Genomic DNA, 23108 nt, shown 5'->3' on the forward strand with positions numbered 1-23108 from the left:
ACTTTTGGTACACTGAGCGTATTATGCTGCTATTACTTTTGTACTTAAGTAAAATTTGTGATGCCTGTCTTTGACTTACAACACTACTTTACTGTGGTATTATTACTTTACTCCTCCACTGTAAATCACAGGGGTGAATCATTGAATATTTTGTCTTTGGGCTTTAAACAGTTAATGAAATTAAATAATTTAATAAGTTTAGAGCTGAAATGTCTCTTTGGTGGAACTGCTAACAATTTAGAGACTTCTGAAACATGACAAGGAGTCCCACCAGACAGTTGGAAGTGGCCAGAAGCAAAAAAAGGTTTGGAACCACTGCTTTTATCTTTAACAATGCAGTGTCGTTAACAAGCTTAAAGGGACAGTTCACCTAAAAATTCAAAATGCATATTTTTCATCTTACCTGTAGGGCTTTTTATCAGTCTAGATTGTTTTGGTGTGAGTTGTCGAGTGTCGGACATATTAGCTGTAGAGATGTCTGCCTTCTCTCCAATATAATGGAACTAGATGGTACTCAGCTTGTGGTGCTCAAAGTAGTAGAAGCGTGCATCTACTCATGGATGAGACGCTTGTGCTCCTGACAATGCAAGATGCAAACATAATGGCGTGTTCTTGAGTTGTAATGTTAGTTAGCTCAGTGGTGCTAGGTGAGCGAGCAGGAGATGCATGCTTCCTTCTGCGTAGTGATGCAGTTGGGTGGTTGTAGTTTTTTGCCAAAAGTGCCAAAAATAAATTTGAAAAATTCAACAGCAATGTCTCTTTGCAGAAATCATGACACGATTACACAAAATAATCCACAGACCTTGTTGTGAGCAGTTTCATGTAGAAACTAGCAAACTACACGCACCGACCGTACCACTGTACAGAAAGAAGCATGCAGCTACTCATGGATGAGGGGCTCGTGCTTGTGACAGCATGAGATGCCTCCTTGGCTTAGCTGTAACATTAGCTAGCTCAGAGGTGCTAGGTGTGAGCTAGATGCACACTTCCCTCTGCGCTGTGATACGGTGGGTGTAGTTCAGTAAAACGAAAATAGTTCCTATATGAAACTGCTCACAACAAGGTCTGTGGATTGTCTTGAATAACCAGGTCATGATTTCTGGAAAGAGACATTGCTGTAGAGTTTTTCAAATGTATTTTTTGGCACTTTGAGCACCACAAGCTGAGTGCCATCTAGTTGTATTATATTGAAGACAACCCAGGCGTATGTATGGCTGATATCTCCAACACTGAGCAACTCACACCAAAACAATCTAGATTGATAAATAGCACTACAGGTAAGAGGAAAAATATGTATTTTTGATTTTGGGGTGAACTGTCCCTTTAATATTTTTAACATTCTTATTCTGTAAAGTACCTGAAGCTGTCAGATATATCTAGTGGATTTAATTTCCCTCTATAATCTAGAGGAGTTGTAGTTTAAAGTAGGATAAAATGGAGGTACTCATGTTAAGTGCAAGTACCTTAAATCTTTAAGTACAGTACTTCTCCAAACTTTGAGTGGACACAAGATGATGAGGACACAGAGCATATTGTAAGACATACCACCTTTATTAAATGCACAGTATCACAAGGAACATTTCCATTAATTGTGGATAAGCTACTCACATGATGCACAAAGCATTGAATTGATTGATAGAACTGGCTGATTAAAGCAGGATTAAATCTGCCAGGAGAGCACACACGCATACTCACAAACACACATACGCACACTCTTGCATACAGATGCATGTGCAAACGCACACACACCACCTCGGAGACATTAGTCACACACACAAACACATACACTCTCTCTCTCTCTTTGTATTCACACAGTAAGTAAAATTTGTTATCTGCACAGGAATGAAAACTGTAATCTTTTTTTTTTTTTTCATTTACCATATATTTACAAAAGAATCATTAACGCTCCCTCCCTCCCCCGAGATAGATTACATTCAAAAAAGGTCCCGACCCTTCTAGATTACATTCAAAATAATATACTATTCATGATGCAAAGTCACAGTTATTCATCTGAAAGAGGATCAAAATAGGCTACAGTCAGTCAGAGGTTGAGTGGTGGGGTTGGCCAGGAGGCGACCTTTGACCTCCCCGCCAGTGGCCACACGTCTGCTGGGATGCCTGTCAGCTAGGAGAGATCCTGATGTGTAATCAGATCCAGAGTCTATGGTCCTCCTACGGACAGACCGCATCTCAAACAGCCTCTGTGTAATCTCCCCATCACAGTGGAGAGGAAAGAGGAGATCGTTTCTCTTTTTCTTTTTTTTGTCTTCTTTTTTTTTGTTTGTTTTTCTTCAGAGAAAAAAACACATTGTTCAAATAAAGTCCTCTGCAGATCAAAAGTTGCCAAAAAAAAGGATTGTATTCTCACTGGTATTATGAACGAGCACAAAGAAATTATACAATGTAGCACAAATAAAATCGTATTTACACGTAGTATGTATTGCCAGTGGCCCATAACACGTTGTCTTCAATAGATGTCACACAGTTTTGGACATGATACCTGCTTCAAACAGATTATACTATTAAACATAGCCTACTATTGATATAGACAATTATCAGAACTGTACAGAATGGACAGCAATTTATGTACAGCAGACACATGACTATTATACAGAACTGACAAACGCTGTAATAAAAACATAGAGGGACACTGAATCGTTTTCATCAAGGACAATGTGTCAGAGTTAGGACTTGCCTCAGTCGCTTCCAGCACAGCAACAGTGACTTTATTTTTTTTTGTTTTTTTTTTGTTATTAAGTGCAGTTGNTATGTACAGCAGACACATGACTATTATACAGAACTGACAAACGCTGTTATTTTTTTTTGTTTTTTTTTTGTTATTAAGTGCAGTTGAGGTCAAGGCGGAGAGTGGTCAGCCGCTCAGGTTGTGCATTCGGGGGTTAAGTAACGCTACAAAGTGCACTTAACGTAACTTATTGTCTCAGCAAAGAGCCTGACTGCGTTATGCCTCCATATGGAAATACACTGTGGTTATTATGAAAGAGTCATTTCTGCTGTTTTTGCAAAGATTAATACAGAAGTTCAGACTACACACTCGGACACGCTTGCTTTAATATTTTCAGCCTTTTTTGAATCTCCAAACAAGATCATTTGGAAAATAAACTACAAGAATGCTTTTTAGAAGCACTTTCCAAGCAGCCTATACACATGTGCTTTAGCGGTGCCCCAAGTGAGGAGCTGTTTTAGCCGCCGCCGCCCGGCTGACTGGGGCCGCTCAGAGAGATGAAAGCACCCCCTGGGACACTTTAAGGGCAATCAGACTCTTAATTAATCCGTTTGCTGCGGCCTTTTAGCCTACAACGTAGAATTAAAGATTACATCCTCAAAGTACGCTCCTGTAAATGACAAACAAGTAGCAACTTCAATACGTACAAAAAATAAAGAGCTGAAAACAAATAAATCCTCAATATATTGAAACGGTAAACTGCATCAGAATGCCCCGTCAATCCCTCTTAGAAATTACAAAAAAATAAATAAATCAGATCTTCTCTAACACAATCTCATCAACAGCAACATCTGCCTCTGAAGATGCATACAAAACCACATTACTTACAGATATGGGCCACCGAACAACAAAGATTTGCTAAATGGCATTTTGCTGGTGAATGAAAAAAAAACAAAACAAAACTGTGCTCATCTTTTTTTTTCCTTTTCTTTTTTTGGAGCTCAACACCGCCGAGTCCTCGTTCTCTGTGCTTTAGATACATCAAATGAAAAGGTTGTGAAATGAGCCGAGCACTCCAGCAACGCTTTAAACACCACTTTGTAAATATAGATGACCTCGTGTGTAGATATTTACATAAAACATGACAAAAGAAACAGTGTAAAACGCTGTATGCCCTTGTGTTTTACAACCTCGACATTGATTTCACATCGGGAAGTCCTTCAGCGGACTTGAGTAGGTTATATATGACAGACACAGGCATCTATGAGAATCTATATGGGCTTCACACTGCTTTTAAACGTACGCATGTGACAATCCACACATATGTTTAAAATTAAAACAAGCAAATGAAATCAACAGAGTCAACATTTATAAACTCTACAAATATTAAAATAGTCTGTGACATATAAAAGAAAAAGATTCAGCTGTAATTCGATGAGTATTCTTTTTATCTTCCTGCAGAATATGTTGCTGTGTTTTGAAAGAAGCTCTATCTACAAAGTTGTGTCCATACACTGTCCATTATGGAGACACATTATTTTCCCTTTCACTCCCAGCAGATGTGGAACACAGGAGGTTATTTAATGCAATGAGCTGAGACAGAGTAACCCAATGATCAGTGTTTCTGATCATTGGGTTTTATTTATTTTTATGCCTCTCACATAAAGTTACATGATCCTGTATGCATTTTGGTTTCCATTTGTGAAACATGCCTCAGTAACAAATGGATAAGAAAGAAAAAAGAAAAAATCACTCAAATTTAAGGCTTTTCTCGATGTGACGATGAGGACACGGACGATAGCATTTACAGGAACATTTACAGCCAGGTACTGTACACAGACGCACTCACACAGTCGCACAGCCTTCATTTCCTCCTCCGCTCTCCGTCTCATCATGTGCAAACAAACACGCAGCCGCTTGTCCACGTACGAAGCCCCCAGCTCACACACATGCACGCAAGAGTACATACAAGAACACGGGGTGCATCAGCCCAGTATGTCCAGGTACACGGGCGAGGCCTTGGCGAGGCTCTGGAGCATGCTGTGGATCTCCTTGATGTTCAGCCTCATGTAGGGCTCTCTCTGCCAGCAGCCCAGCATCAGGTCGTACACCTCTTTAGGACAGGTGCGGGGCCGCTGCAGCACGCGGCCCTGGGTGATGCACTCGATCACCTGCAGGACACAGGGTGACAAAACAATGAAATCAGGTTCTCAGGAAAGCAGGTTATAATATTAGATGTGTTGAGAGAACTGAAAACAAAGATGATTTAAATATGATGATCGTGAAGTTTTTACATTTATGCAGAAGTCTTGTTACACATCTCTTTATCCATCTCCACATAACAAAAAGGGATTTTTTGGGTTTTAATTCAGGTGGTTGCTTTTACCCCCATGAGACAAGAGCAGTCCTGGTGTTTTGGGGTAAAGGAGCTGACCATGAACCACAACTTCCCTGATTCCTGTCCCCCCTGAAATCTATACCTATGACTGTCACTGTCTCATAAATGCATTAGAACAATATACATTTTTGTTCATGTACGGAAGAACAGTGAGATAAAACTAAATATATACTATGCAGGATGTGTTGCTAGCAAAAGTGAAAGTGAAAGCCAACCCCATATTCACTCTTATTCACTATATATATTAATTTTTTTTTTGGCACTTTGTCCATGATTTTAGAAGCTTTCTCTAGGATGCATGCTGCTTACACTCTAGCAACTGGTCCCTACCTTAATATAGAGTTCTGACCTTGCCTGTGCACTGTGCCCAGGAAAGTCTTGGACACAGCAAAGCACAGCGTAAGAAGAAACACACACTTCTAATTAGTCACAAGTGATTTAGTGATTGAGAGGGATGGCTTTTGTCTGAGTCTATACATTGTTTTTTTTTTAGGAAAACCCTACATAGTATACCTTTAAGGAAAAAATAATAATTAAAAAAAAAAATCTAAATTTGGGAAATGAGAAAATCTGAAGAAAGTTCAGTTTAATAAAGAAACAAAACGTTTTAATTTGTTTTATAGTAAGCATTTAGTGATGTACTTCTATAAAGTTTGGAGAGTTAGAAGAAACTGAAAAAACAAACAAACTGAATTTCATCAAAATCCCCAAAACACTGGATACTACATTTCCCATAATGCAACCATCTTATGCCTCATTCACGTCATATCATAGCTATTGTACAAGTTTTTGACTCATGTATAGTGTTCACATCGATATCAGGTCATGATTATAACTTGGAAAGTCGGATTTTTCCAATATATAGTATGCCAGCTGGCACTTGCTGATCTAAACCTGCCTAAAAAACCAAATATATATATTAGTTTGCATGTTCTCCAAATGTCACCGTGGGTTTTCTCCAGGTACTCCGGCTTCCTCCCACAGTCCAAAGACATGCAGGTTAACTGGTGACTCTAAATTACCTGTAGGTGTGAATGTGAGTGTGAATGGTTGTCTGTCTCTATGTGTCAGCCCTGTGATAGTCTGGTGACCTGTCCAGGGTGTACCTCACCTATCGCCCAATGTCAGCTGGGATAGGCTCCAGCACCCCCATGCCCCTCAAGAGGATAAGCAGTTACGAAAATGGATGGATGGACGGATATTAGTTTGGATATCACACATCTGCCAAAGACTGTTGTTTGATGTAATTTAACCCAAATTTAATAGATTTTTAAAAATCATTATTATTATTTTTTGGTACACAGTATCTAAATCCTCCTTGATGATGTCAGCATGGCATCAGTTACATCATAGCTACCTGGTTAAAAATGCTCACATCTTTCAAACTACAAGTTTTTGGGTCTGTGTCTCAGTGATAGTTGCAAAGCTGTCACATAAAAGTCTCTGTGTTTAGGAGTAGGTCGTCAATGTGTGTAGTATAAAGAATCTCTAAACTCTGTGAGCATCGTCTGACCGAGTGCCAGCGCTGACTAAGATAACCGTAGACCTCGTGTGACTCTGACCTCATTGTTGGAGAGCTGGTACCAGGGCTGCTTGCCATAGGTGAAGATCTCCCACAGCACCACACCGAGGCTCCACACATCACTCTCTGTGGTGAACCGCCGGTACATGATGCTCTCTGGGGGCATCCAGCGGATTGGCAGCATCGTATGACCGCCCACCTGCAGAGAGAGAGACAGACAGAGGGAGAGACTGACTGACTGAATCTACTTTATTGGGATATTTTTAGCCACACTTTGACGCAGCACTTTGGACTGTAATGACGGTTTATTGTTTCTCCACTTTGGTCCAGACTGAAATATTTGAAACAGTATTGAATGTATTGCCATGAAATTTGGTACAGACTGTCTAGTTTTTTGTTTACTTTAGCTGCTCATATCCCGCAGGACATGTTCTTTCCTCTAACTCCCGAGACCTGCCATCCTAAAGCCACCTACTAGATGCCCTCAGACTTTCTTGCCAGTCCCGGGGCATGTTCAGGTTTCCAGGTTGAAAGAAATGGTGTGCAAGAGACTCTGAAGTATGTTCTCTCTTGTTTGGTGGGTGTGTCAGAGGTGTTACCCAATCAGCAGCAATGTGTACATATATTAATGTCTAGTAGATCTTTACTTATTGTACGACCCACCCTACTCTGCCCTACTCTACCTCTACTTGGCTTACCTGATATTCTTACTCTAACCCTAACCTATCTCACTCCTCATGCTTAAACCCAACCAATCCAACTAATGAAAGCAACCAGCACTAGCCAATCAGAGCCAATCAATCATGCTAAACTAAGATGGGGAACATTACACCTGCTAAACATCAGCATGTCAACATTTAGCATTTTTCTCAAAGCATTGCTGTGCCTAAGGACAACCCATCATACAGAGCAGTTTTCCTGTTACTTAGCCCACCCTTACTGATTTAAATTGGGTGGATAAAATAATAGAAACACCTGTCATTACAACAACACAATTCAACAAGGCTGCAAACTGCATTGTCCAAAATGATGGACAGAAAAACAGCTTAAACAAAAACTGAACATTACAGCCTTTATGGGCTGCTGCATTAGACTACATTCGCTTTAGCCCGGTGTACCTAATAAACTGGCAAGTGAGTGTATTTTTTTTAAATAGTGAGCAATCGCGTTTAGTCACTCTGGCATTCCTGTAACATGCCGGTTATTGCATCAAAACCTTTTATCCAACCAGAGTCTTCCTGTCTTCTTCCATCAGATATTTCCTGTCTACTAAATGCATTTCCTTCTCTCACTGTCTCCTCTTTTATCTAATCACCATCCTTTCACGTTCATCCTCTCACCTACATAAACTCACACTCACCAGCATATATGATACTTCTCATGCCTGGCAGATCAACAATGGTGCACAGATGTAATTCTATATATTATATATATATTTTTTTGTTTTGTTTTATTCACCACTAAACTAAACATTAAGCCACGTCATCCTCTAAATGTGAGCTTTATTCAGTTATATTCCTGGTTGATCTGATTTATTGCATCACATGATTTTCTTTGATTTGCTAATTGAAAGCTGCATTAGAGCGGATGAGACAGTCATACTGTTAGCTGCGTTCATGCTCTGTCTTTTCATGCGATAAAAACGTTTGATATCGGGAACTGGTGACAGGCCGTCTTTATGGTGATCGTATCTGATGCAGGAAAATGCATCACAGAGATGATGTTTTTTGTGTGTTTAGATATCTGACTCCACTTTAGACAGCAGAGGGCACTGTGGGATTCGAGCTGGGATCAGAGACTGAGAGGATGAGGGAGTAAAATACATCCATCTGTTACTCAATATGATAATTTTTATTCTTTTTAAAAAATTGTTTTGTATTGTAGTATTCGGTTCTTATAACAAAGAGTTATCCTGTCACGACCGTCAGTGGGTCAGAAAATATACTGCACCATAGTTTAATATGTTGCTGTTCATATTAACTCCTTGCCCAGGGAAAAGGAAAAACTGCTGATGCATTTTTGCACTGTTGGCCCTTATTACCATGGAAACAGTAATTTTATGCAGATTATAGAATTTGCATTTAAATGGTATCAAAAATAGATAAAATACCTCTGGTTAAAATTGTCATTTCTGCAGCTACACAGTTATTTCAGGCCAAAACTGGAATAAAATTCTAATTACATATTTGAGACTGTGCGTATGTGGCTACATTTCCATATTTCTGTATACATATATATATATATATATATATCAGAGGGTTGTGAGTGCGTGTGTGTGTGTGTGTGTGTGTGTGTGTGTGTGAGACTAGGGGCAGGACGAGGTGAGGGAAAAAAAGAGTAATAAAAATACACGGGACTCACTCTGTAGTAGTCTGTGCTGTAAACGTCTCTGGACATGCCAAAGTCTCCTATCTTGACCAGCAGGTTTTCTCCTACCAAGCAGTTCCTGGTTGCCAAGTCTCTGTGGACAAAGTGTTGGGAGGCCAGGTAGACCATGCCAGCAGCAATCTGTTGGGCAATGTGCAGCATCTGGGACTGGGTGAGCTCCACCAGGATACTGTGTTGACCGTCTGCCATTAGCACTGCATCAGGACCGTGGGACCTGCACCCAGAAACACTTCATCAGAGCTTCTGACAGTTGTACCACTGTATAGTTCAGAAAATATAAGGTCAAACATTGAATAGTGACATCGGAGTGGCTGGAAGCTCTTCATATTTTGCTCCAAAAATGACAAACAATTATCAAAATTGTTGCAGGTTAATTTTCTGTTGATCTGATGAAGATTTTCCTCATACTGTCTGTGCTGGAACATCCATTCACCTTCTGTCTGAGACAACTCAGACTGGTCAGGGTCTCCAGGTCATCCATATCTCTACGTCTCTGCACTGTTATTGCAGCCAGGGAATGATTGTTTCATAGTATGGCTGCGCTTTCTACTATGAAAAATGACCAATAACAGCTTCTTAACCAAAATCTTCACAACTGGACATGTTCGAGCAGAAACATGATCTGAAATCATGGAGACATTAACAACATCAGCAACAAAGATTCTTACTACTGTAGTTTTCCTGATGTTAGCCTGTAGCAGTGTACTTTTGCGCCCTCAAATTAGTTGTTTTTAATGTACGCTTGTATTCCTGAGCGCCCATTTTTCAGGGCACGACGGCTTCGTTGTGAGATAAACGGAGTTCAACCTTTGGAGCACAACAGCATGCACCACATGTCATGTGATGAGGAACAACCAATCACAACTGCCAGATATCTTTCCCGTCTACTGTAAATATCAGTCTGTGCTAAATATGGAAAAGTTGATCATTTTGGTGCAGGGCTGCCAGAGCTTGACATCTGTCCCACATACGAAATGCCCACACACTTATTAACAGCGTCTGAAAGAAGATCAGCTCTGCACTCAGGATTTCAGGTAAATAGGCTTTGATACGGTGCTTTTTAAGGTTGCTTAGCGACCTCAGATGCAAGCTGCCACCACGTTCTTGAAAACTGGTTTGAAAAAGGCACAAAAGTAGCGCCCAGCGCCCAACTTCATGATTTCCAGTTGGTTAAAGATGGGGCATCTGTACGGCCCCTTACAGAGTAAAGTGACAGTTTCCACTGTGAAAATCCCTAGTAAAAGCTTCTAAACCAAAATCTTCACAACTGGATGTGTTCGAGCAGGAACATGATCTGAAATCATGGAGAAATTAACAATATCATCAACCAAGATCAGTTTCCCCAATGTTAGCATGCAGCTACATGTAGCATTGTGCTTGCAGCCAAGAAATTACTGTAACAGAATATAGCCACATTTTTTACCATGAAAAATAACCAGTAAAAGCTTCACAACAAAATATTTAAAAACCAGACAGGTTCGAGTAGGAATATGATATGAAATTGTGGAGAAATCAACGACATCAGCAACAAAGATCACTGGTTTCCCTGATGTTAGCATGTAGCTACATGTAGCACTGTGCTTGCAGCCGAGAAATGACTGTAATGGAGCAAAATGACACTTTCTAAGATGAAAAATGACCATTATAATCTTCAAAACTAAAATCTTCACAACTGGAAAATGTTGTTACAGGAATATGATCTGAAATTGGGGAGAAATTAACAACATCGTCAAGCATGGTTATATATCTCCCTAACGTTATGATGCATGTAGCTACATGTAACAGTGTGGGCCATGTAATGTAAACACTTGCAGTACCACACCTCTAGCAGCTGAACATGTAAAGAAACCTGTCACGAGCTGATGTCATCTTGACTCAAAAGTAGAAAAGAGCATTGGAAATAAAGTATTCAGAATGGTTCAAAGCCTGACCATTAAAAGCTTCTGAACCAAAATCCTCACAACCGTACATATTTGAGCAAAAATATCATCTGAAATTGGGGAGGCATTCACAACATCAGCAACAAAGATTATTGATTTTCCCGATGTTAGCTTGTGGCTACATGTAGCAGAGAACTTCCAGCCAGGGAGTGTCTGTTACAGAGTAAAGCGGCACTTTTCTACCATCTTTACAACTGGATGCATTTGAGCAGGATTTTTATCTGAAGTTGTGGATAAATTAACAACATCAGCGACCAAGATTACTGGTTTCTCCAATGTTAGCATGCAGCTACATGTACCAGTGTGCTTGCAGTTGGGGAATGATTGTAATGCAGTATAGCGGTACTCTCTACAATGAAAAAATGACCATTAATTGCTTCTAAACCAAAACCTTGACAACTGGACGTACCAACAGGAATACGATCTGATATCGGGGAGAAATTAGAAACATCAGTGACAAACATTACTAGTTTCCCTGATGTTAGCATGTAGCTACATGAAGCAGTGTATTTGCAGCCGGGGAATGACTGTAATGGAGTATAGCAGCACTTTCCATGAAAAATGACCATTAAAAGCTTCTAAACCAAAATCTTTGCAACCTGAAAATGTTCCAGCAGGAATATGATCAGAAACTGGGGAGAAATTAACAACATCATCAAGCATGATTATGTTTCTATAACGTTATGACACATATAGCTACATATACTTATTTGCTTTCTTGAGTAGATCAATATCACTCACATGTCTGTACATGTATACATGAATACAAAGCTAATGTCAGGAGACAGTTAGCTTAGCTTAGTATTAAAACCTGAAACAGGGGTAAACAGCTGACACTAGCCTGGCTCTATCTAAAAAAATACCCAACCAAAATCCACCTACCAGCTCCTTTTAAAGCTAACATGATAAATCATGTTTGGTTAATCTGCATAGTAACCAAAGTGTAAAGACAACAGGTTGTGGTTTTATGGTGGATTATGTGCTGGACTATTTCTTGGCCAAGAGCAGTGACTTCCTGGAGTCTGCGCTGGTTGCCTAGCAACTTCATGGTGACGACAGGACTCCTAGGACTTTTCTAGGAGATTGGCATGACCCGCCCTATTCTGTCTCACTCGGCAGAGTGAGATTGGTTTACCCTAATCCTAACCAATCCCACTCCTCTTGCAGAAACCTAACTAACTCAACCAACGAAGGCAACGGGGACTAGCCAATCAGAAGGACAGTGGGGCAGGTCATGCATTCTCTATTTTAGGAAATGCAAATTTCCCATCAGGAAGTCACTGCCACCAGCAAATAGTCCGTCATTTCACCATATAACCACAACTTTGTACCATTCATTCATTCATTCATCTTCTAACCGCTTCATCCTCTTGAGGGTTGCGGGGGGGCTGGAGCCTATCCCAGCTGACATCGGGCGAGAGGCAGGGTACACCCTGGACAGGTCGCCAGACTATCGCAGGGCTGACACATAGAGACAAACAACCATTCACACTCACATTCACACCTACGGACAATTTAGAGTTATCAATTAACCTAGTCCCCAATCTGCATGTCTTTGGACTGTGGGAGGAAGCCGGAGTGCCCGGAGAGAACCCACGCTGACACGGGGAGAACATGCAAACTCCGCACAGAGGGGCTACCACGCCCGGGATCGAACCGGCAACCCTCTTGCTGTGAGGCGAGAGTGCTAACCACCACACCACCGTGCCGCCCCCAACTTTGTACCCTCTCTGTTTAATTTAACAAACAAGATAAAAAGTGTTATTTAGTGAGTTTTATAGGTGCACGTAAACTGTTTTTCTTTAATCTTTGTACAGAGCCAGGCATGCTGTTTCCAGTCTTAATGCTAAGCTAAACTAATCTGCTGCTGGCGGTAACCTCATATTGAACGTACAGACATGACAGTGGCATCGATCTTCTCGTCTAACTCTCAGCAAGACAGCAAACATGTTCATATCTCTTCCAGGTCATCATTTTTAAAAGTCAAAATGATCCTACCTGAGAAACTTGTTTAGGTCACCATGTTTCATGTATTCAAACACCATGATGAGCGGGTCGCTCTCCACACACACCCCATAGAAAGTGACAATGTGTTCATGTTGCAGGTTGGTGAGGAGCTCTGCCTCTCTGTAGAAGTCCGCTCGGCCGCTCTCGTTGGCCTCTTTCAGAGTCTGACAAAAAGGCAAAGACAAGGTGAGGAGCATTATCTACAAGAACGTACATCTAGTCAGTAGAATTCACTAACCACATGATAAGTGCATTGCTTAGTTGAGGGAACGTCTTCTTGATCTGTACCTTGACTGCCACATGGAGTTTCTCCTGGTCTGGTGTGAGGTTGTAGCACTCGGCGAGAAACACCTTCCCAAAGGCTCCCTCTCCCAGCTCCCGCTTCAGCACAATGTTGTGTCTCTTGATGTGCTGGACAACTTTAATGCAGAATAAGACAAATTAGATCAAGGTCACGAGTGCGTCTTGATTATTCAGTGGGAATTTTTGTGATTTTTAGTCAGAAATATATCAAAGGTCAAATTGCATCAAGGCTGCAACTAGGTTACAAAATATTTTCATTGTAGATTTGTTTGACTCTGCAATGAATAAATTAGTCTGTAAAATATCAGGAAATAGTAAAAAATGTTCAATTCACTATAATATCAAATAGACAAAGCTGCAAATCTACACATTTAAAAAGCTAGAAAAGCAAACGCATCATCCTTGCTTGATAAATGATCTAAACAGTTATCAAAATTGTTGATGGTTAGTTTTCAGATTCAGCCCTTCTTAATATTTCTAAAAATCATGATAAACCACATCGTCTAAGAAAAAACAACAACATTCAGGTTCATTCTGCTGAGTTAAGCCTTTTGTAAACAAGCTTGTTTTTCTGATCATCATCTAAGCATCCAGTCGTCCCGCAGAGCAGGAGTCACTATCACAATGCAGCAGGATGCTGACAATAAATATGGAGTCCGGCTGTGACCCCTGCATGGATTTATCAGAAAAGGTCCGGGTTACCGGCCATTTGTCGAGCGAGGCGGTAACTCACACGTGTCAGATTTCAGCATGCTGCCCGAGTTACGGAAGTACTGTGGGTTCTCAATGACAGGGATCTTTGTCATCCCAATGATCACTGCGTCTGGACCCATCTCCGAGGACGACGGGGTGTTGTTGCCATTGGAGACATGATGAAGAGGGCTGGCAGAGTCATCGTCATTACTGATGACTGAGGAGGAGCCTAGGGAGCCACAGAGGAGGAGGTGGAGAGGAAAGCGAAGCAGGAGAGTGAAGAGTAAAGGATGGCAAGCGGCGGAGAATAAAGGAAATTGTGGTCATAAAGGAGGAGGAGAATGAGGAGGGTTGGAGGGAGAAAAGACAGAGAAGGACTTGTAAATATAAGTTGTAAATAAAAAAAAAAAAAAAGATGACAAAAAGGTATCAGAAGATCAGAGGCAGATGACTCACAAATTCCAGTAGTCATGTTTGTACTGTTCCAGTGAAAATGAGCTCGAGTCAACAGTAACAGTTTATTTTAACCACCCAAAATGTGGTTGTGAGCAAAAGTAAATACATTTTAAGTGTATCCATAATGGTGTATATACAGGTACTGATTAATTATATGTTATCATGAGTTTTGACCACATTTATAAACACTTGCCTGTCAGTGTTTTGTACAGGTGTATAAACAGTACATAAATGCTTTAAAAAACACTGTAAGTATTTATGTATGTGTGTTATCACACAGCTATATTATACAATGTTATTATATACACTGGTTATAGATTCTTCATAAGTGGAATTTAAAAACAAAACAAAAAAAACAACACGTTAAAATGTATGCAGCAAAATAAATTAATCTTGAAAATATCCATTTATAAAACTACAACCTGCTACATTATAGTTTATTATAAACCCTTTATTACCTGTTTATATACTGCTGATTTTAAGGTCATATAAAATAAAAAAGGAATAGTTCAACATTTTGGGAAAATTTGTGTATATGCTCTTTTGCCAATAGTTAGATCTCAATCTCAAACTGTGGGGTAGGTAGATTGAGGAGGAAAATATGACTGAAACCAAGTTGACTGAATATGATTTATGTCAGAAAAATAAATAAACAAGAGTTTCCTGATGCCACCATGCTGACCTTTAATTCACTGACAGAGCCGAGCCAGCGTTTCCGGTCCTCGTGCTAAGCTAAGCTAATCAGACACATGTGAGATCGTCTCATCAAACCGTAGATAAGTGCATTTCCCAAAATGTTGAAGTAATACAAAATAGTACGACAACTAGCCCACCTTTAATACCAAACTTGGAGTTTCTTCCATATTTCAGGATGATCACCATCAGAACGCAGCCAGTCAAAGCAACTCCTGCGATTCCCACGACGACATACACCTGGGGAAGTCAAGCAAAATGTTTTTGAAACAAAATTGTCAACCAAAAATAACATCTGGCATCTTTTTAGATCAGTGGGTCCCAACATGGGCAGGCGGAGGCGGACAAATAAATATTTATGTTACATGTTTGAGCTTTAAAACATAATTCAAACAAAACGGTGACGGAGGGAAACAAGTAAACATTTGTATTGAGGGGTCACGAGCCAAAAGGACAGGAAGCACAGCTTTACATGGTGAAAACTGATGAGGATCACTTACCGCGACACTGTCGTCCAGCGGAGGGAGCGGAGGGTCTGAAAAAATTTAAACATTTGTCAGAACATTTGATAAATAATGACTATTGACTTTGTAATGCTGACTGATAAGTGTCATGTTAATGTGTGACACCTACCAGTGGTGTCTGGGCAGAGACAAGTTGCAGGTGGAGGCCATAGGAGGAGAAACACATCATGGAAGGGTTACAGTTATTATCAAGCCAGCAAATATAAGCATAAGTTTTATAGAGTTGAATCATTACTTACAGTAGTAGTCTTCTGCTAAAAGAAAGAAAAAAAATCTGTGTGTTAGTTGAACTTCATTTACAGAATTGTGCCGACTTATTCCTGAATGTTCTCTACTGTAACATGCACCTGTATGGTCAATGTCAGGCGGGTCGAGGAACAGGGCGGTGACCTTCTTCTCGTCCTCTCCATATTTATTCTTCGCCACCAGCCTGTACTCGCCGTTGTGGATGTGCGTGGGGTTGACCAGCTGCAGGCAGCCGTGGTACTCGCTCTCGGTGGACACGTGGATCCTGGTGTGGATGTAGTCCTGCTCCTGGAGAGCCACGTTCCCGAGGTACCACTGCAGGTCGGGCTTGGGGTTCCCCGTCACGCTGAAGGGGATGCACCAGTGGTGGTCCCGCTCTGGCCCCAGCAGCTGCTGGACTGTGGGGCCAACTGACACGGAGGCAACAGTAGAGGAAGAGTAATAACGGGGTGATAGGAAATCAAACACCAGGAGTACAAGCCAGTAGGAAAAGCAACATTTATGGGGCTTAGAGAGGAGATGCAGCCGGGGGTGGGTGAAAAGAGAAGAGAGACTGATGACACAACATTTAAACGCTGACATCGGGGAAACGTGGAAGAGGAGAATGAGGAGAAATGTGGCACTAAACAAGCAGAGGAGTGTGGTAAGGCATGAGGAGCTTCACAGGAGGAAGAGTTATGGACAGGAAACATGGAGAGTCAATAAGATTTGCCAAGAGACAGTAATGAGAACTAACTGAGGAGCCTTGTGCTTCCACGGGAAAAAGAAAAACAAGGTTCAGAAGAAAGCATTTAAAAGATCACGAGAGAAATGTACTGATAGTAAATATAATTCCTACACATGTATGCTACAGTTTAACATTTACAGTCAACAATAAGAGAAGTCCTTACAGAGAATATTGAGCTGCAGGGTGGCCTCCGTCTGACCGACCATGTTCTCAGCGCTGCATATGATCACCTTGCCATTATCGTCAGAAGACAGCTCTGACAAGGTGAGGCTGCTCTCCGTATCAGAGGGCTCAATCTGTAAATACAGCATTATTATTTGCATCGTGTGTCCTACAGCAGAGGCTCTCGACTGTTTTTCAGCTGAGGACCCCTTATAAGATAAAGAATATACCAGGGGCCCCCCTCATGTATGTCTCTCTATAAACACCTCTATAGTCTTAATTATGTGGAAAACCAACACAAGAGAAATATATTAGAAAGATATTAGATATGTATTTAAAATATTTGCACCATTTCAACTAGAACTGGGCAAGATATCGTCTTAGATTTTGGATATTGGAATATCAGAAGTATCATTTCCTGGTTTTAAAGGCGTCATTACATTCCAGTGATATGATTTTCTGAACTTACCAGACTCTTGTAGTTGTTCTATTATTTACCTTTAACCACTTAGTCATTATATCCACATTACTGATCATTATTTGTTTTTAAATCTAACTGTGTAAATATTTTGTGAAGGCACCAATAGTTAACCCAACAATATTATTGATATCGAAGTATTAGACAAAAACATCCTATTTGATTTTCTCTGCCAAGCCTTAAACTCAACACAGAATACCCCTGCAACAATGCAACTGATGTCAATAAAATAAGGCAAATCAAGAGAAAAGGGCGAATGTGCATTTCAAACACTTCAAAGTGTTTCATTCTTAGTGCATACATAGGATAAATAAATCACAGATGACAGATGATTTAAAATAATATATAATTTGTTAGATTACAGCATAATCTATGCACTATTTTAGATTTAAAAATTAAAGTGATGCAATTACAAAACATGGCTTAAGCCTGACATTTCATTTACAGAGAAGTGGTATTATATCACCTATGAAATCTTTGTAATGCAAAAAATAACCTTCTCAGTGTGGCTGCAGGAAATTCATTTTGAGGAAATTTGGAAGAAGTGAAAAACGGATATTTTCCTGAAACACAGTTCTTTTGTTTAAATTTGTTTATTCAACTTTTTTTCTATTATTATTTGTATTTATTTATCTTAAATGTAAAACAGCTCATCCTCTGCTATGTGTTTGTGTTTCATAATTATATTGGGAAATTTTTTTTAAAAAAGAGTCACTCTGTAAAAATGCCTCAATAAAGACGATTGTGTGAACTGTTGCTATTAAGTGATACCAAATAAAGGAAATATGTAAAAACAAAATTTGAAAATTATTCGTTTAAACTGTAAAGCTAACTATGAAATTAAAAAAATATATGCATTTTATATCATGATCATGACCCTCTGGCAGAGTTCCACAGCCCCCACTGTAAGAAACACTGTCCTACAGTGTGTATATTAAACTGTACAATAACCAGTTATAACTTCCTGCTACAACAGGCTGACTGCACAGTACATACCACAGCAGTTGCAACACATCAACATCAGTTGCGCCTGAAGATAAGGCTAGTCACATTCTCTATTTGTCTTATTATCAACAGATCCTATGAAAAGAACAAGAACAACAACGGGTTTGTCCGTCTCTCAACTTCCCCACTTCCCTCCTCTGTGGTGACACTCAGCCCAGTGTCCATTAGTTCCTGGTGATGATGTAAATCTTCACCAGGAACCAATATGTCCAGTTGAGTACAAACATATAGTCTGATTTATTTCAATTGTCACTTATGTGGTTCTAATATTTGTTGACAACAACAGAGCTCTATGAAAATAAGGATACACTACATAGGCTTTTTTGTAGGGTTCAGATGGGTATTGAGTTTGAATCTTTTCATTAGATTTGCTGGTGATTCGAAAAGTCCAAGTCTCACATCTATAGCTCTATCATGACCTTCATGCCATCACAGAGGTAGCTTTCAAACTCCACAGGAGCTCATCACATAAGTATGTTCTCATGTGGTTTACTCCTCTTAAAGAGTAAAACCTTTAAAAAAAAAAATATCATGAGCCCAGAGTGGTGACGCCCTACGCCCCTAGGTGTGGTAGCCCGGCTCACCTTGTGCGGGGTAGCGAGCCAATCCAAGTTCCACACAATCTCAGGAGGAGGCGAGCCCGAGGCTTTGCACACAGCTTTGGCATTACTCCCCTTCATCGCCGTCACAGTGTTTGGTGTGACCTCTACACTGGGAACCACTGCGAGAAATGAGCAAATAGCTAAATTAAACATCCGACCAGAACTTCAGATAGATTTGTTTACAGTTTCATTTCCGCCTTTCCTGTCTCCATGAAGGGATCATCTCTCTCTACCCGTTCAATATCACATACCCCAGCGTTGCTTATTATAACATGGTTTCACATTACCACAGTCTGGTGGAGTGAGCGTGGCAAAAGACTTCGGCACTTCTCTTTCGTCTATGCACTTCAGGTCTTGACTGTCTGGATCTTCTAGGAGCCTCAGTTTGATCCACATGTTCTCGCAAACACAATCCAGAGGGTTACCGGACAGCAGGAGCCTGGATGATAAAAACGCAGCACATGTGAAACTCCCTGGTCGAAAGCACAACACAAAAAAAAGATGCTTTTGTGCACACTCACGGCAAAGTTGAGTTAAAGTTCTGAAATGTTCTCCAAGACAGTGTTGATAGGTTGTTGTCTCTGAGATTTCTAAAAGGAACAAAAACAGCAATCAAAATCCAAACTCACGCACACACCACTGACACAACTAAAGAGGTCTTTAAAATGCTTCTTACACATATTGGAGTCTTGTGTTGTTGAAAAACGCATCTGCTGATATAGACGTCAATCTTGTCCTCATCACTGTTCTGTTGGAAGTTAAAACATAAAGTCATCAGGTCATCTACAGAACATAAGAGTCTGATATGAGAACATACTGTGTGATACTTACAGGTTTCTGAGGTTTATGTAGTGCCTCAGACTGTTGTCGTTGATGTCAAACAGTCTGTTCTGATTGGTAATGTATCTGTGGAAGAATAGCAAAGAGAAAACTGTCATGACACATGTGCACACAGTTTGGAGCCAGAGGTGTTGGCAAAGCTAAGAAGCTGTGGTGGTCGGCTCAATAACCTGATCTGAAATATGTGTGAGATGTTGTACACAGTGACGATGGCAGTGTGAAACAAGAGAATCAGTTGTGTTTGTGTGTGTTTCAGGAACCTAAATAACATGACAGTGTTTTTTTGTTTTTTTCATTTTGTAGCTAAATGTGATCTATACTGCCCACACAGCTGTCATTTTCCTTTACCGAGGGAATTTGCTCTGCAGCACATTTGATTGTCAATATAATGTGAAGCACAACAGCATGCCACACACTGGCAGTGTGCTGAGTGACAGTCGTTATATTTTGTTGCTGATATTGTTAATGTTTGCTCTATTTATTAATGTGAATTTACAAAAAAAATTGGATTTTAGTCAAGATCAAAATATACCCTTTATATGGCCTTATGATGCCACTTCCTCCAACTTTTTGATAAAATCTCACCACTAAAAATGTATCGTAAAATATCAAATAAGTATGCTTTTTAAAAAAAAATAAAATAAAAATAAAAAATTATCATTTTTTAAATAATGGGGACTACTTTTATAGCATGCTAGTGCAAAGTAGGAATTTTATAAAATATTTTAAGGTGAAATCTTTTCCTTTGCAATATTAATTGAAGTTATATCGTCAAGGAGTTTGAGTACTATAAGAAAAGGAACATTGCTGAAGAAAACAAAGCTTTCAACAGAAATGATTTCCAACTTATTTTAAGGTGTTGTCTTTTTTAATTTTAGTGGTATGGGGAGAAACACGTGTTTACATGTGGATTGTAACTTTACAAAGCTGCAATATATTACAAGTTATTAATAAAGGGGCTGTGCTGCTCCTGGAGTTTTGTCTTTATCCTAAAGTATTACAAATGAGAGACAGGATTTTTTAAAATTCGTGGTTAATTTTTAGAAGCTGACAACCCTTCCTGATTTTCATTTACATGTTTATTCTAATTGTAAGCTTTAAAGGTGATTTATTTGCCAAAGCTGCACATTTTACTCACTAAATAAAGATGAGACATACTGAGGAATATCTGCAAGGTGTAGGCTGCTTTAAGACTTCTGTAATTTGCAAACTGAATACAAGAATAACCTTGTTAATAGATGGTTATTATGAACTACATCCCTGATGGGTATGTGACACCTAGTTCCAGTCTGTCTGCCTCGGGAAAACTCACCCAGTCTCCCCTCCATCCTCCACTGGGTGCCATGCAGTTGTACACTTGTGCAGGGTTGTAGCAGGTACACTCCGACACAAGCCTACACACTGACGCAGATAAGGCTACATAACTGTGGGCAGCCTATCGCCAGCTGTATACAACCGATGTGATCTCATGTGTAATCTGGCAACAATGTGGTCATTTCTTGACATGCTGAGGTTATATCACACCGCCAACCCCCCCCCAGAAAAGCCGAGTGAACACCTCAGAGGCTGCGTCGGGCCTAAACATTTACTCCATCACTACCTCTGGAGCTGTTTTGTAAAGGAAACACCGACTAATCCAAATAAGCCTGACGCGCACTCACCACCATTGCACACACACACTGTCGTCGTTAGTGGCACGCGCAATACCCCCCATCCCCGCTACACATACACACACACACGCGCGCGCACACATATACTAGGCTACATGATCTGACAAACCCATTGGTAATAAGAGGAAAAATGACACATTTTGTGTTTGACATTAAGCGCAAAGGATAGATCCTTATTGATCTTTAATCCACAGGGGGAAATCATATCAGGCCTGCTGTTATTAATACTGCTGTCGGTGTTATTATCACCTTTATTATTATCATAATCCTAGCCCTTGGGTATTATTGCGACCTACGATCGAAGGTAGCTCTTTACGCATTGCATCCTAATAAGTTCATACGCTGTCTGCACGATCATTTCCATACACTTACATCTCGGTGATGTTTTCCATGTCATCTAACGTGAGGACAGGGAAATCCTCGATCCCCGGTACGGAATCAATACAAACAATCCTTGAGATGCTGCAAGTGCAGGATGCGGGGCAAGCATCGCTAAATCTCCACAGCCCCATCAAAACCAAAAACAATCCAAGACGAGCCATGCCATATTCCCCCGCGCTGGAGTCCATCGCAGGTCCAATGATATCCCCCGAATCCCCCAAACAGAATCTGCTCAAATTGAATTATTGTTAAGATTTCCTCCCTCGCTGCTTTTTATCTGGCCAAGTTAATCCTTTCGACTCCGCAGGATAAAAAAGAAAAAGACTACGCCGTCGGTTAGGAATGCGCAGAGCCCACGGTTTTAATATCAAGATGCCATGGACTGGCCTTCCCGTCTCCGCAGAGCTGGTATCACACTACTGCATATCGATGTCGTGAAGCAAGGTGTCAAGTGGTCCGTCCTGGTGCTGCTGCTGCTGCTGCTGTCTCACTCCTCTATCTCGGGCACAGACTGTTCGCCTCTGCCTTGTAAAACAAATATGAGGTGTTCCAGATGTTTAGAGATCAATAGGCAGGGCCCCCACGAGCGATTTCTCATATGTGTGGTGATGGGGAGGAAAATAAGAGAGACTGCACAGTGGAGTAAGGATGCGTGGTGATGCTGCGTGTGTAGGGAGGAAGGCTACCTGCATGCGTCTATCGATTATCGCCGAGGACGAGCGCATCTCCCCCAGCCATCACTGGGATCGGGTTTATAGGGGGAGATGGTTGCGATGATACCCCGGAGAGATGTGTTTCTGACAAGTTGTATTTATAGGAATTTCTCTGAGGTTTTTTTTTTTTTTTTTGGATCGTGCAACAGAACCTCAAACATCATATGCTGCAGTCTCATCGGGCTGCACGAGTGGGCAGCTGTGGGTCAAATGCCCTGTTTGTGGCGGGCACAACAACAATATGGATGTAAACTCTTGTGTTGTAGTTGCTCTGGAGCCATGCATTGGATGAAAGCAGCGCTTTTTCCACACCAACACTGTTGTACGGTTGGCCATTAGGCCTATAGTGTGACGTACGGTTGACGCACAAGACGGGGTGCATCTATGAAAAATAATTACCTATACTATGTCTGTAAGCTTCAGATGGGTCTCACTCCAATCACTGGCCAGTGTGCGATATAGGAGCAGGAATAAAAAACACTTGCTTTCTATATATAAGAAAATCCTGGCAAAAAGCATGTTGTCAGAAATTATGTATTTTTTCTATTAACTTTGGCACAGTTCACAGAAAAATAATTACACCCCCTGTCATCAAATGAGGCATATTCAAGTTCAATAAACCTCTTCAGTAGATTTTAATTTATGAACATTATTTAGGGGCTGACCTGCAAGCA

At 40.6% G+C, this 23108-nt stretch overlaps 1 protein-coding gene across 1 annotated transcript; it reads right to left on the bottom strand.

Moving 5' to 3' along the window:
* Positions 1–2819: 2819 nt before the first annotated feature.
* ntrk2b (neurotrophic tyrosine kinase, receptor, type 2b) lies at positions 2820–22349 on the bottom strand. Its single transcript, XM_050053735.1, has 18 exons — positions 21713–22349; positions 19662–19736; positions 19507–19578; positions 19352–19420; positions 19118–19269; positions 18813–18949; positions 16747–16879; positions 15958–16266; positions 15850–15864; positions 15720–15728; positions 15587–15621; positions 15227–15326; positions 13978–14166; positions 13230–13360; positions 12933–13105; positions 8968–9208; positions 6647–6805; positions 2820–4857 (listed from the first exon to the last, which is right to left on the bottom strand). Exons 1-18 carry the CDS (start codon positions 21907–21909, stop codon positions 4672–4674), a joined length of 2382 nt encoding a protein of 793 aa, XP_049909692.1. The 5' UTR covers positions 21910–22349; the 3' UTR covers positions 2820–4671.
* Between the last annotated feature and the right edge of the window lie 759 nt (positions 22350–23108).

The sequence above is a fragment of the Epinephelus moara genome, chromosome 9, assembly GCF_006386435.1.
Source record: "Epinephelus moara isolate mb chromosome 9, YSFRI_EMoa_1.0, whole genome shotgun sequence".
Lineage (NCBI taxonomy): Eukaryota > Metazoa > Chordata > Actinopteri > Perciformes > Serranidae > Epinephelus > Epinephelus moara.

Excerpts from the sequence above, each read along its gene's own strand:
- ntrk2b (XM_050053735.1), bottom strand. The coding sequence starts at position 21,909 with ATGGACTCCAGCGCGGGGGAATATGGCATGGCTCGTCTTGGATTGTTT. Across the intron at positions 16,880-18,812 it reads GGCTCGCTACCCCGCACAAG|ATTGAGCCCTCTGATACGGA; the intron begins GTGAGCCGGGCT and ends CTGTATTTACAG. Across the intron at positions 13,361-13,977 it reads CATGCTGAAATCTGACACGT|TTGTCCAGCACATCAAGAGA; the intron begins GTGAGTTACCGC and ends TCTGCATTAAAG.